Genomic DNA, 14,798 nt, shown 5'->3' with positions numbered 1-14,798 from the left:
GAAGTCCCCAACATGGGGTTCTGCCTTGCCTGTTTGAAGGCTCTCAGCTGTTCACATCAACTCTTGCTTTGAAGTGAACCACTGCAGTTTCTTACTGAGACCCCACCTGTGTTTTATTGACATATCCTGAGGATAATAATAGGTGGTGATATTATCTTTATAGAAAATATTAAAGGAACTCATTCAGGGTAAAGCTGCCTTTTTATTGTAGCTTTATTCAGATTATTTATTAAATTTGTATACCACCCTTCATCCAAAGATCACAGGGAGGTTCACAACATAAAAATACAAAATGAGAACACAAAATACATAATAAAAACAAAAACCGATAATGCCCCTCCCACAAACACATTTTATTATTTATTAAATTTTAAGCATTTCTTATACTTTAAACCTGCAGGAATTACAGAACTGGGGTTTATCAGTTGCTTATTTACTAGTACATAAGCCCTAGGTAAAGGTAAAGGTACCCCTGCCCGAACGGGCCAGTCTTGACAGACTCTGGGGTTTGTGCGCCCATCTCACTTAAGAGGCCGGGGGCCAGCGCTGTCCGGAGACACTTCCGGGTCACGTGGCCAGCGTGACGAAGCTGCATCTGGCGAGCAAGCGCAGCACACGGAACGCCGTTTACCTTCCCGCTGGTAAGCGGTCCCTATTTATCTACTTGCACCCGGGGGTGCTTTCGAACTGCTAGGTTGGCAGGCGCTGGGACCGAATGACGGGAGCGCACCCCGCCACGGGGATTCGAACCGCCGACCTTTCGATCGGCAAGCCCTAGGCGCTGAGGCTTTTACCCACAGCGCCACCCGCGTCCCTATTAGTACATAAGCCCTAGGCCACAGCAAACATCAAGATACAATAACATATAACTTTATGTACGGTAGTTTAAAATGTTTCTAGCCGATACACTCAAAACTAAATGGCCAAATAAATCAGAGAGGTAATAAGAGAGAGAAAAAGTAATGCCAAATGATGTGATACATTTCAGGTTCATTACTATATGGATGAAGGATCTGAGGTCAGCAATCCTTAGTCAATGGGAGAATTTGTGACAATCTGCAGAAATGCACATATCTATGATGGTGAGTTTAGGGTTGGAGTAACTGTAACTTGAATGGCCTATGTTTAGAAAGAAGCATAAGAGATGTCCAAGCGTACTACAACTCTAGACTGACCTTTCTTTTAAGTTGACTGGAACAGCTGCCGCGCAGAATCTTGTATGAAACAGCTGTGGTACAGCGGGAAGGCTTTCCCCACCTTGCAGCTAAAAACAAGGGGGAAACACTTCATGGTATCTCTCAACAGCTTTGATACTGGGGAGCCTTCGGATGCAATGCCAAGAACCATGGAAGCTCTGGTTGCCTTACCTTTCCACCCTGAAAAGGCCTCTTGTACTGTGCTTGCATGTTACATCAGCTTCAACCAAAGGAAGCTGATCCGTTAGAGCAATCGGGGAGTGTTATAAGAATTTTAAGGTCTCAAATACAGGATAAATATTCATAAATGCACACATATCTGAATATATGAACCATGTGCCTGAAATAGCAATCCTGAAGCCATTTTGACTCACCCAATGACCTCAAATATTCCTCTGCAGAGGAAAGCCTTCCCATTGTCTTTTTGCTTACAAATCCTGTATTAAGGGCATATTTGTGATTGAATAGGGTGAGCCTGTGATCTGGATTCAGGAACTGAAGTATTAACCATCACAAAAGAATGGCCAGACTGCCCAGGTAATGCAATCAGTGATCATTATCATTATCCTGGCAGGCAGGATTTCTGCTGTAGACCACCACCTTCTGTCATGTATGTATGATGTTTTTTGGGGGTGATCTTGAGCTATAGGGTGGACAGTTTCAAAAGTCTATATAAGGGTTTGCACACCATTGTTCAGGGATCTTCTCCCTCCAGCGTGTGGTGAGTAGGGACCCTGTTGCAACAGTTCCTTTAATAAAGATCAGGCTTACTAGCTGTTTTGCTTCTCTAACACCATCACCAGCTATCTAAATAGAGATTTTTAACCTGAAGTGCATTTGTTGAAACACCGTTAAAAATTGCATTATATAACACCAGTGTAAACTAAAATTCAGCCTTTCCCATACCTTAAGATTTCAGGGAATTAACAACTGCATCTAACAATCAGAACACCCACCCAGGAGAATTGGTGTGGAGGCCACAGATATACATATGTATGTGAAGAATCAATATGAACCTTGTTCAATATTTCTGGTTGTTAACCAGAAAGTTGGTGGTTCAAGCCTACCCAGGGATGGCTGTGGGCACAATTCCTGCATTGCAGGGGGTTAGACTAGATGACCCTTGGGGTCCCTTCCAACTCTACAATTCTACGAACAACAATAAAAGCAGGATTGCCATTCCTCCCGAAATACGTTTCTGCAATTAGATACTGTATAATGTACAGTGGTTACGAACTTAATTCGTTTGGGAAGTTCATTCTTAATCTGAAGCGTTCTTAACCCGAGGTGTGCATTCCCTACATAGGCCTCCTGTGGCCCCGGAAGCGGATTGCATTCGTATCCCGGGGCAAAGTTTGCAACCCAGGACACCTACATCCGGGTTTGTGGAGTTCGTAACCTGAAGCATTCATAAACAGGACTGTTTGTAACCCGAGATACCACAGTACATGAAACTCAGCAGTGGTAATGGCTGATTTTGTGCATTATGTGAAGAGTTGGCTCTGAACTCTCGGGACTGGAGAAGGATTCCTAATAAATAATTCTACTGTTTACGCTTTCTAGAGACATGCTAGCTTTTAAAACTGTTAAGTGCTTGCAATATGTTATCCAAACATTTTCAGGTAAGATGCTGGATTATGGCTGTGATGGGAAAACACTTTCCTTCTCTTGTTTTTCCCCTCCTTTCCTTGTAGTTTGTGGTTTTGCCTACAACATGAAATCGTCAGATAATGAGTTCCCCTTCCCTCCTGCTCCATATTGACTACTGCTGGTGGGAAGCAGGGAAATATCTATAATAAAGAAACATGTGTTATAAGAATTCTAAGGTCCCAAATACAAAATAAACAAGGCAAACAGATACATAAGTACATAAACCACATGTCTGAAATAGTACAGGAGAGCAGTCTGAAGCCATTTTGACTCCCAAACCATTTTGACTCCCAAACTGACCTCAAATATTTCTCTGCAAGGAGGAAGGAAACAGGAAAGCCTCTCCATTGTCTTTTGCTTACCTGTCTTAAGGGCGTATTTGTGTATGAATAGAGCGAGCCTGTGACCTGGTTTCAGGAATTAAAGTATTTACCCTCACAAAAGAATGGCCAGGCCGCTCAGGTAAAGCAATTAGTGACCATTAACAGATATCCTGGCCACATGTATATATTAGATTCAGGCATGCACTGAATTCATACTTAATGATACAGTCATACCTCAGGTTAAAGTTGCTTCAGGTTGAGCATTTCCGGGTTGTGCTCCACGGTGACCTGGAAGTAACAGAACATGTTACTTCCGGGTTTCGCCACTTGCACATGCGCAGACGCTCAAAATGACGTCACGCGCATGTGCAGAAGTGGCAAATCGCGACCCGCAAACACACACAGATGCGGGTTGCGTTCTCTTCAAGATGTGAACGGGGCTCCAGAACGGATCCCATTCGCATCCAGAGGTACCACTGTACAGCCTAACTGACTTCAAACACTTGATGTGAAGTTAAAAATAGGATTTGTAAAGCACTTTGTACACGGAAAAGTGCTTTTGACATAATTCCAAATAAAATATTTCTAGATCATACTAATATGGCCACTAGAATTTTTAGCTTCCTTGATTTGCTTTGAACCAGCCTCTAAGCAATGACAACAGGTGGTGGTTGTTTTGTTTTTTTAAAAAATGGAATTGGCTTCTACACTAGCAAGATAGATTGGAAAAAGGTAGAATTGTCATATTTAGAACGAACATTGTGGCATCCTTAAAAATTAACAAATTTATCATGGCATAAGCAAATGGACTACACTCCATTTCATCAGATGTGTGAATCCTGAGTTATAGCGTACATATGTCCCTGTAACTCAGGATAACACTTTTGAAGTATTGTCACAAGGAAGGCTTATGCCGCAATGGTATTTAAGGTGCCACAGCTACGCCCCTGGAAAATATCAGAAAGCTGTGCTTTTTAGGAGAGAGGACTAACGTTGCATTTTAAAGTTACAAAATTATTTAACGGAATGACCCAAAGGAATGCTTCGTCGCCACTGCCTCCTCTGATCTCAGCTGTGAAGGAACTACTCTCACATCCAACTGCTTCACCTAATTTTCCTCTCTGCAAATGCTGGAGGGCACTAGAGGCTGCAGTGAGGAGCTGTGGCAAATCAGCGGGCCTGGCTGGAAAGCAATGGCACGGGCGATTCTGCAGACGGGCCTTTCCTCGCATGCACGTTCTCTTGCTTTTCCCTTCCTCTTCTGCTTGCTCGTGGTGGCAAGTGCCACCCCCCTGTTTTGCGTGCGATGGTTCAGTCCCTCCTGCCGCTGCTTCGTTTTCTACGGTCAGCAGATGGCGCCCTGATGCTGGCCAGAGGGGTGGGCTTAGGGGCGGGGGGCCGAGCATGAGGTAATGGTGGTGAGAGGAGGAGGAGGGAGCTCGCGCGCTCGAGACGTCGCGTTCCCGGGGAGCTCGTGCTGCGGCTCCTACTCCAAAACCTTGCTAAGGCAGGGAAGTTGTAGCGGGAGAGGCTGCGGGTTGCAATAGGCAGGAGTGAAGTGCCCGTGCCGTGCAATGGGTGATTGTTTCTCCGCTGTGGAAAGCGAGCATCGCGTCTGGTGGAGGCTTGCATTTCTCCTGCTGTGCCGAGAAAATCCCACTCACCCGGATTCCTCGTAGAAAGGAGGCAGGCAGAAAAGCAACAGGGAGGTGGAGCTGGAGCGATTGCTGCATCTAGTGCACGGGGAGGAGGAGGAGGAGGGGGAAAACTAGAGCATGAAATTCCGAGAAGGGCTCGCTGAGAAGGATCCCCCGTGCAGCTGCAGAGAGGAAAACAGGAGGAGGAGATGCAACTGGTGTAACTGAGTCACCCTCCTTTCGCTGTAAAGATAGTGAGAAATTCCCCTCGGAGCCACTTTACAGAGCAAATGACGGAACCTGCTTTTCCAGCTCGCTGAGTGGATGGATCCTTGTTATTTTTTAAATGCATGCATTTTTATAGGCAGTGAAGCAAGAGTCTTCAAGTGGGTGGGATGAGAGCTTTAGAAGCCTTTTTTAAAAAGGTGCATGAAGCGAGCAGAATCGAGGCGCTTGTGAACCCCGCAAAGCCCAGCTCTTCGCTGCCAGGGAGAGAAAGGGAGAGATTTGACAAGAGCAAGATCTGGAACTGATCCAAGAAGCAGCCAGCCAGCTAGTGGCCGTGACGTTGCAGAGTTTAAAGGGGGTAGATGAGACCGATCGGACGCTGACCGGGCGAAAAAGGGGTCCTCCGGGCGCCGCTTGGGATCGGGAGAGCTTGCTTGCTTGCAGGAGACCGCCACCAATATGCTGCTGGCTTCGGCCGTGGTGGTTTGGGAATGGCTGAACGAGCACGGGCGCTGGAGACCCTACAGCCCCGCCGTGAGCCACCACATCGAGGCGGTGATCCGATCCGGGCCGAGAGTCGGGGGAAGCGTCGTCCTAGGCCAGGTGGACAACCGCCTGTCGCCTTATATCATCGACCTGCAGTCCATGCACCAGTTCCGCCAGGACACGGGTGAGTGTGCCCCGGCGTGGCCTGGAGCGCCCACCCCACCGCGTGGCCCGGGAGCCGGTCCTCGCCTTCCTTTCCCTTCCCGGGCCGGTCCCATCTCTCCCTCCCTTGCCTAACAAAAGGCCACACCGGGGATCGAACCCCTGGGATCGAGAGACGTGATGCCCAAAGTAATCTAGGTGGAGATCCGTGGTGGGATCAGCCCCTCGATTGGCACGGGAGGGGAAGGCGGCGTAAGAGAGGAACCGATGGGGAGGCTGGAGAAGGAGTCACCCGAGGTGGGTGCGCGCGGTACGCTGGCGTGGCAGAGGTCCCTAACCTGCCAGGCGACTGCAAAGGCAGAAATAAGACGAGGAGGCTCATCTAAGGGTTTCTCGGCCACCTGGATGTCTTCGGAGTTCATCTTTAACCTGGGCAAACCTTGTACTTTGGATTAACGCGAGTGCAAGTTTGGGAACTGCCTGCGCAGCCCAGTCATCTTCACAGCCGAAAGTGCCGTTGCTAGTTGTTCTCAGGTGCCTTGCTTAGCCTTCATGAACTCCCAAGCGCTTGCATACCTGCAAAGGAAAAGCAAGTGTGCGACTGCGGGGTGGAAAGGGCTTTCTGGGACACAGGCAGCATTGGGGGGAGCTTACTTGGGAGTAAACTCCATTGGGCTCAGTGGGATTTAGTCCTGCGTAAAAATGCATAGAATTGGACTGCGTGTGCCTCAGAACAGAGTGGAAACATAGTTGGATTACCTAGGTCCAGGGAGAGAAGTGTGAAGATTGGGGGAATAATATGGGATATATTGGAACTTTTAAGGTACTGGGTCAGAGCAAATCCGAGCAACAAGAAAACCAGAATTTCATAATAGCCATTCCCCAGGAATCGTGAAGAAATATTATGTTCACTGTACTCAAAATCTTTGCACTGCATCTTAAGTGGTCCGGCCTCTAAACTAATGCAGTTTAGAATGTCCCACTTCCCCTGTAATTGTGGATTGACAGGCAGTGACAGATAGTGGTTTACTTACCCAGGGTGATTAAAAGGTTGTTAAAGAGTAGCAACAAATCCGAGTGAAATGAAACTGTGTTTGCACCCTGAGGGTTCTCTAACTCCTCCTTCACCCTGGAGTCTTGGAAAAAACAACAACCCATATGCCTCTGAGTGGATGGATGTTTACTACTGGTTCTGACCAAAATAAATGTTTAGGGACATCCATCAAGGATGTATGCTAACCTTTAGAACTCATGTGTGAAAAATGGAAGTTCTTTCCATTTTCTGTCAGTTATCTGCTTTCTTTCCGTTTTCTTCTGTCAGCTAGGGTTGGGGGGGGGACCCACAAGGCTGGAATAGTAGTGTGATATTGAATAGCAAACCGAATAAAGTCCTGCTGATTGGCAGGGTTTGGAAACATTGGTTGAGATGTGGGTGGTGCTGCTGCTGCTCTTGCTCTCCGCCTCCGCCTCCCCCCTTTATAAGCACCTTGATCAAAGGATTTACCGGAGGGGCTGAATGCCGCTAGTTAAAATGTTCTTGAAATACCTTCAGTGATGCAATTGCAGTCTCATGATTAAAAGGGGGGGGGGGAATCAATTGTAGGTGGAGAGAGAGAGAGAGACTGAGGGCTGTCTTTGCTGACAAGAGGAAAATACCCTGGGAAAGCCATCAGCCTCCTTGGCTGGGAATCCCGGTTTGCTGCCGCCAGTGAGCTCATGTCAAGAAGAGGTAAAGCTATTGGATCAGGAGGAGAGCTGGGAGGAGATAACAGGTGAATCAGGCCACCACAGTGCATAGGAATGAGAGCCTCCCCTTCTGGTGCAGCAGACTGCATTTTGGATAGACTGAAGCTAGATGAGGGAGGAAGAGATGTTGAAAGCAAGACAGAGGAATTGAACAGGAATATTTTAGGGGAGGATGCTCTAACTGAACAGAAGAAGGGCGAGAGAAGGAGGCTTACAGCTCATCTGAGGGCAAGGGGGACACCGCAAGAGATCTACAGTCAGATTTCTAACTTTGGGTGCTGAGAAGCTGGGAATATTTCTAAATATTCCATTCAAGAGAGCTCTGAAAATGTAATAAATCAGCAGCCGATCCTATGGCCATTTGATCTGCTCTAAGTATATTTTACCTTCAGTTTATTTTAAAATAAAAGTGATATTTTTTATTTTAAAAAATGACAGTATGAAGAGAATCAAAATCAGTGGAGTCCTCTAACACCTTAAAGCAACCTTTGCCAACCAGGTGCTCCCCAGATGTGTTGGACTGCCATCAGCTGCTAGGCATTGTAGTCCCAAACCTTTGGAGGGTGGCAGGTTGGTAAAGGCTGCCTTAACAAATGGCAAATACTGTATATATTGTGGCCTAAGCTTTTGTAGGCAGAGGCCCAGTTCTTCGGACATACATTATTGCCTTTATCCCTCTTTCCTAGCAAAAATGGTTTCTAAAGCACCTTACAGATATAAAACAGATAGGAAAATACAATAAACGAATGAAAATCAGTTTAAACACAAAAACAAGTAGCTTAAGACTTAAATAACTTCACAGTCACTCTAAAGAGCAGGTACCCAAGTTATGAAAGGAGATTCTGACTAAACAGTTTCTGACGCTAAGAGTTGGTTGACACAGTGGCACAGACTCCCACAAGAGGTTGTAGACTCTCCTTCACATTGGAGGTTTTAAGTTGAGGCTGGATGACCACCTGTCTTGTATGCTTTGTACAATTCTGTGATTCTATCCTTTTGAACACAGGTAAGAAGCTGACGGCCCAGGCCTCCCTAGGACCACACAGAGGGTATCATTACAAATAGATACATGTAGTCTTCATAGTAGGGACTCTCAAGCTGAGCTTTAATGCACTGTGGAGAATATACATCCCCAGTACATCCATGACTGTGATAATCATTCCTACAACAGCATCACTATCTGAAGGACTTCCACTCTGCCCTTTCTTTCTTCTTGCCCTGTATGCTAGGAACTGCCTTCCAGAACACTTGCATGATATCACTTCTCTTACTTCATTTAGACATGTGAATCCCAGGTGAGGAACTGGAAGCCCACATCCTCGCTACAGTTTGTGGGGCCTTCCTATCTAGCCCACAGACTACTCCAGCATCAGTTAGGCTTGAAAACAGTTTCCCACAGAAGGCTTTCAAGGCCAAATGCAGTGTATACCTTTGTGTGTGGGTTGGGGGACGGGTCATAGCTGGAGAACGAAGGGTTAACACTTTCCCATCTGCAGTCTCCATGAAGATCAAAGCCCTCCCTCCTTTGCCAATTAGTCTTGGAAAAATCTAGAATGCTTTCCCCCCCCCAAGCCCAACTGCTGTGGGGGGGGTGAGAGCAAAAATTTGTGTATGTATGTATGTGTTTGTGTGCATATATGTATGTTCAAACAGTGTGTGTGTGTGTGTGTGCTGTGCTTGTGCCAACACTGACCTAATGTGCTTTGGGGGTACACTGGCAATGCAAGTGTGCCCTCAAGGACCTACAAGTTTGGTCCTGAGAGAGCATAGCCTCAGGTGGAAAATGATTCCCCACCCCAGTACTAGATCAACCAATCCATTAACTTACATGGATTAAGCTTTAGTTTATTATCCCCCATTCAGCCCACTATTAACTCCAGAGACAGTTTGAAGAATCAATTGCCTTCCTGGGCTACAAAAGAAGATTACTGGAGGTCATTAGCCTACTTTTTCCAATAGTTTGATTTTGAAAGGTGTGGCACTCCACAGGTTAATTCCCATAAGGTTGGAGCCACAATTTCCTGTCACCCCCTTCAGCTACCAGCCTATCTGTTAGAAGCAGATGCCTGTCAGGCAGTCTGGAAGGATACCATGGGAGATGGTTCTGAAAGCTGAAGAAAAGTCTGCAAGGTTCAACAGGGACACACTCCCTCCATTTGTCTCCTGCCGAAGGTTGTCAACTAGCATGACTAAAATGGTTCTAGATCTTATCTGGGCATCCTGCAAGTAACATTTCGCCTTCACACACCATCTGTATGGCTTGTTTCAGGTGCCCATGCTGCCCTGCCACAGAATTTACTGCCACAAATACTTTCCTGCCAGGGTTTGGGAGTGCTATGTAAATCATGCTCCTCCCAGCCCACCAAACAGTTGTGACACCCACCTACCTAAGCGTCCTCCCATTGCTATATGTACCCCCCACCTAGGGGCCAAAAATTCACCCATCCACCCAATAATGCTTTATTTCCCATCTGGAATCATGAGAGTTGAGTATTCTGGGGCCTTTCCACGATAAGGCCTAGTTGCCTTGCTTCTGCTGTACCCTTTGAAGCCCGGCCTTGAAGGCAGGCTGTGAAGTGGAGGCATTCATCCCTGCGGAGCTGAAATTACCTCACAACTGTGAAATGAAATTCATCTCAGAGCCTTGATGCATGCTTTCTTCCTCTCTGCATGAAATATGGGCACCCACATAAAGAATGTTTGGTGTGTGGATAAAGTGTTAGGAGCACAGAAGACTTATGGGACTGTTTGTGTGCTGCTCGGAGCAGTGCAATAGCTGCCTGGAATGCATATGTTAGGAACCCCAGTCTGGAAATCTAGCTCTGCTATACTAGTGGTATAGCAAGTGGTAGAGCGAGTTAAGAGTGTGAACTATGGAGTGGGTATTCCTGATTCATATGTCAACGTCAGCCCAAGCTGGAAAGTTTTAGTCCATCCATGGCCTTTTTAGTTGTGGGACACTGGTTGTGGAACTCCTTCCAAAAGAGCTTTGTTCCTTCAGGCTTTTAGTATTCTTTATTTAGTCTTGCTAATAATATGGCACGTAACAGGATTGTTAGAAGGAGTGTTAATATGGCCTGCCCAAGGATAAACAAGGTAATGAAGATGTACTGCCTTGGACACTCAGTAAAAGAGCTATTACCTGTCTTGCATGCCTACTGCTTGCTGTGGCTCCCAGCACCCCTTCAGCTGCCATTTTGATGCAACATATTCACGCATATCAGCACACATATATCATGTCATAAGAAACTATCAGTGAGCAGCAGATGGATGCTGAGGCAAAGGCAGTAGCAAAGCAAGGCAACAGGCAAAGCCTTGATTGTGGCTTTCCACCTGTCGATTGTGAAACAGACTTGTAAGGTTAAACTTATTGCCTGACTTATCAGATATTCATCAACTGAAGGGATAGCTAACCTTCAGCATGCCAGATGTTTCTGAACTACAGTTCTCATCATCCCTGACTATTGGCCATGCTGGCTGGAGCTGTTGGGAGTTGGAGTCCAGCAACATCTGGAGAGCCACAGGCTAGCCACCCCTAATATCCTGGTTCAGGGGTTGCTGTGTTTGAGTGCCCAGAACCTGTAAAAACATGAGAATGGTCTGGCCTTGCAAGACAAAAAATAATCTAGCTGAGCATTCTGTGCACTAGCCAGATGCTATGGGAAAGCTTACACTGTGAACTTGCGAGAGATTGCTATTTCTGTCAGGGGCAGTCCTACCATTAAGCAGAGAGAAGCAGCTGCCCCAGGCAGCTGAATTTTAGTGTCATAAAAGGGACAGAAACTTGTTAAGTTATTCAATTTGAATCAACATATTTTTACTCTCAAGGAGTGGCACTTTTGGATTTTGTGTCTCTGGCACCAAAATAACATGGCAAGTATTTGATCCTAATCACGTTGACTTAAGAGAGGTGTGTGCAGTACCATTTGCCTATGGTAATCTTATCCTATCCTCCATGAATTCAACTCGCCCATTTGAAAAAGGAATTGGTGTTTGGTGACCATCTGTAAACCATGTGGAAATGAACTTTGTAAGCTGAGTATGCATTGCGTGAAGAGATAGTTAGAGAGAGTTTGTCCTCCAGTTGTGGCTGATCAATTTCATTGGGCACTTTAATGCCCAAGTTATAGTGTTTACACACACACACTGATAGGAATTTATAGGCAGAGCTTTTGCCATCCTGATAAAGGAAAATTGTGAAGGATGCAACAATTGCACTGATATTCATGGATCATCTGCAGAATTTGGTTGTGCATATCTGTACATTTGTATAGATGTGGATGGTGCCTCTAAAACTAGCATTCTGGCCACTCCATTCCTCAGCATGGCGGATGTGGGCCGAACATTGTGATGCAATTACTACTGAAGGAGTGAGCACTGCAGGGTGTGCTTTTGCTCCCGAGCCATTAGCATGCAGGCCACCTCTTGTCTGTGTGGTGGTGGCCTGGGCTCCCTCAGCTCCCCACCCCTTCCCTGAACTCACTCCCTTCCTCTTGAATAAAAGCACTGTCCTTCTCCTCTTTGAGTGGTTGCCACGGTGATAAGAGCCATGTGTCTGCCTGTCCTTCCACCTCCCTCGCTGAATTTTGCTGAAGCAAAGTCAAACTAATTTTGAAGTCTAAGCTCGTCCCATCTTGGCGCTAGAGCCAGTGGGTCAGGAAAGAAAGTGGGCCAGGCAGGCTGCCGGCCTGTCTATAGGCCTTTGTCAGCTCTGAGACAGGCAGAGATTAATGTTTGCTTTGCTCTTGGAAAAGGAAAGGCTGAAGAAGAATACCAACAAATAAACAAAAGTTTCCTTCAAATCTAGCAGGGTCTCTGCAGTTAGGGGAGGCATTCATTTGCCTGAGGAAAGAACAGTAAAGGATTTCTGCCCATTATATTTAGAATTTTATCTAGGGACTAATTTCTTTGTCCTTATATTTCACTTTTGATTTTCAGGGTGTTTTTTAGGACTTCAACTTGCTTGTGAATTTTTTATTCCTCCCATTTTACAGATGGGGGGGTTACAGTGGCCATGTCAACAGTGTGGATGGGAGGAGAATTAGTGCAGGCAGAATTTCCCTCACATGACCGATTAAATGCATTGCATGAGTGAATCCAGCTGTAAGACCATGTCCTGAGGGACATATCAAAGACTTATATCTTATTAAAGGTACCTCATTTTATTCTCACAGCAGCCTTAGGTGAAGTCACCTATTACGTTTCATGACTGAGTGGGGACTTGAACCCACATCTCCCTGGTTAAGACAGACAAGTCTATCCATAGTGCCTTTCAGGTGTCCTATAAAGCCATGGTTGAGTTCATATTTGAACCCTGGTTGATTCAACACATTGCACTAGGTCTGATGAATTATATAGTACAGTTCATCATCTAGCTTGCTTTCCAGGTCTGAATAAATAATATAACCCCTGCATCCTATACTTCAAAAAATATTTGAATTCAAAAAATATTTGAATTCAAAAAATATTTGAATTCAAAAAATATTTGAATTCAAAAAATATTTGAATAAGGAGGCAGCAAGAGACTTGGGTAAAACCATTAAAGAGCATGGTGGGTTTTGCTCTGCATGTGTATGAGAAAGAGACTACAAGCTTTTAAGCACCAAGAGAAGTGTTTTAGCATTTCAGATACTTTTTTTCTTTCTTTCTGGTTTGCTCTTTAGCTGTTTGGGTTTAATTTGTTTTTGTTTTCCAATATTTTGCTACATTTACATGTTGGATTTAAATTGTGTGTATATGTTTTGTGTGAATTATTTTTTATTCACACTCCTGTGCTCCATCGTGGCATCTTTTGATGAAGTGTGGGTAGCAAATATTTTGAATTTTTAAGGAAAGAAATATAAATCCCATAAATTCCAGTAAGCGTGGACTCATACGTTTGATGAGCGTCACGTGAAGACTGGTTGAAACAATTCTTACTGTGAATACTTGCCCAATAAGTTGCTGCTGTAAGGTGCAGCACTAGACATGTGAAGGCTTCTGGCGGGGTACAGAAAAATTGGAGGGGACCCCAATTTTCCACCTATTTTTCTATGCCCCCCCCAGTTTGGTGGGAAATGAACAGGAGGAGAAAATTTCCCAGGCCTTCATATCTCTGTTAGCACTGCTCTCCCTTTCTCTGTTCCTCCTCATCTGGCGTGCCCCTGTTATAGCAGCAGCAGTACAGAATCTAGCCATGATGGGTAGTAAGTCATCATACAGAGGCCATTTCCAGCAGTCCACCTTATTCGAACTAAAGTCTTCTCAGGAGTGAGGTGGGAGCTGTAACAGCTTCATGGTCTGGTCCCCATCCCAACCACCCCAGTGCTTTTTGCTCTTTTCAGGGACTGTTCACAAGACAATACTAACATTAAGAAGAATCAAGTTGGATCAGGCCAAAGACCTCTCTAGTTCAGCTTTTTGTTCTCGCTGTTGCCAACAAGATGCCACTGCTTGAGTGGTAGGACATCTGCTTTGCATGCAGAAGGTCTTGTGTTTGATCCCTGGCATTTCCAGATAGCACAGGGCTAGATGAACCAATGAACGGATTCTGTATCAAGAAGCTTCTATGGGAAACCCAAAAAGGAGGATATGAACTCAACAGCACTGTCTTGCTCGTGGTCCCCAGCAGCTGAGTGTGTTACTAGAGGCAAAATTGCCACCAGGACTCATAGCCATTGATGGTTTTATCCTCCACGAATTGAATATATGTAATTACGGTACTCCAGACTTAGTCCGTTCTAAATTAATTACTGCAGAATAAATACAGTCACTAATACAAATTAGAATTCCTATTCCACACTTTAGGATTACTCTTCTCTATTTTACTAAGTGTGCATGCTGCCAGGACCTGGGGTTGGTTACCACTCCCTGCATTGTGTGCATACTGCATAGACACAGGGTGAAGAAATAAGGTTGCCTTTCACATATTTTGAGGAACACTGTTGGTACACACAGTATTCAGGTATAATCCTCCCCCCCCCCCGTAATGTGTTAAGTCTTCATCATTTTTTGCCATGACTAATGGAAGGCACACTAATATTTACCTGGACTGACACTTCAGGTGGGGGGGGGGGAGGACATTCTTTTTCAAGGACAAGGTGTAATTCTGTTCCCGGTGCTCTTTAAACTCCTCTGATTGAGAACAGATAGACACAAAAGTGCATTAAAAATCCATTAAAACTGGAGTAATTATGCATGTGAACATAGGCCAGATCCCATTAAATGTGAGTGGGGTTGTTCAGATCTTTTTTAACGTTAGGATACCAGGCCGGTTTTTGGCAGCCAATGATCTACTGGCTCCTTGAGAAAGGGGAATGCTGTCAATATCCTGTTGAGAAGCTGCCTCTGAGGAGGGTGGGCAGAAATCCCCTCACACCCCAGACTGAATG

General features: G+C 45.5%; 1 protein-coding gene across 1 annotated transcript in view; it reads left to right on the top strand.

Moving 5' to 3' along the window:
- Positions 1 to 4,435: 4,435 nt before the first annotated feature.
- The window catches only part of DTX4 (deltex E3 ubiquitin ligase 4), a 38,370-nt gene continuing 28,007 nt past the window's right edge, over positions 4,436 to 14,798 (top strand). The window contains exon 1 of the mRNA XM_081170931.1: positions 4,436 to 5,704. Within this exon, the coding sequence (XP_081027057.1) occupies positions 5,494 to 5,704 (211 nt within the window). The 5' untranslated portion in view covers positions 4,436 to 5,493. The remainder of the gene's footprint in view (positions 5,705 to 14,798) is intronic.

Source organism: Podarcis bocagei (genome assembly GCF_964188305.1).
Source record: "Podarcis bocagei genome assembly, chromosome: 1".
Taxonomy (NCBI): domain Eukaryota; kingdom Metazoa; phylum Chordata; class Lepidosauria; order Squamata; family Lacertidae; genus Podarcis; species Podarcis bocagei.
This window is presented reverse-complemented; position numbering and strand designations above follow the sequence as displayed.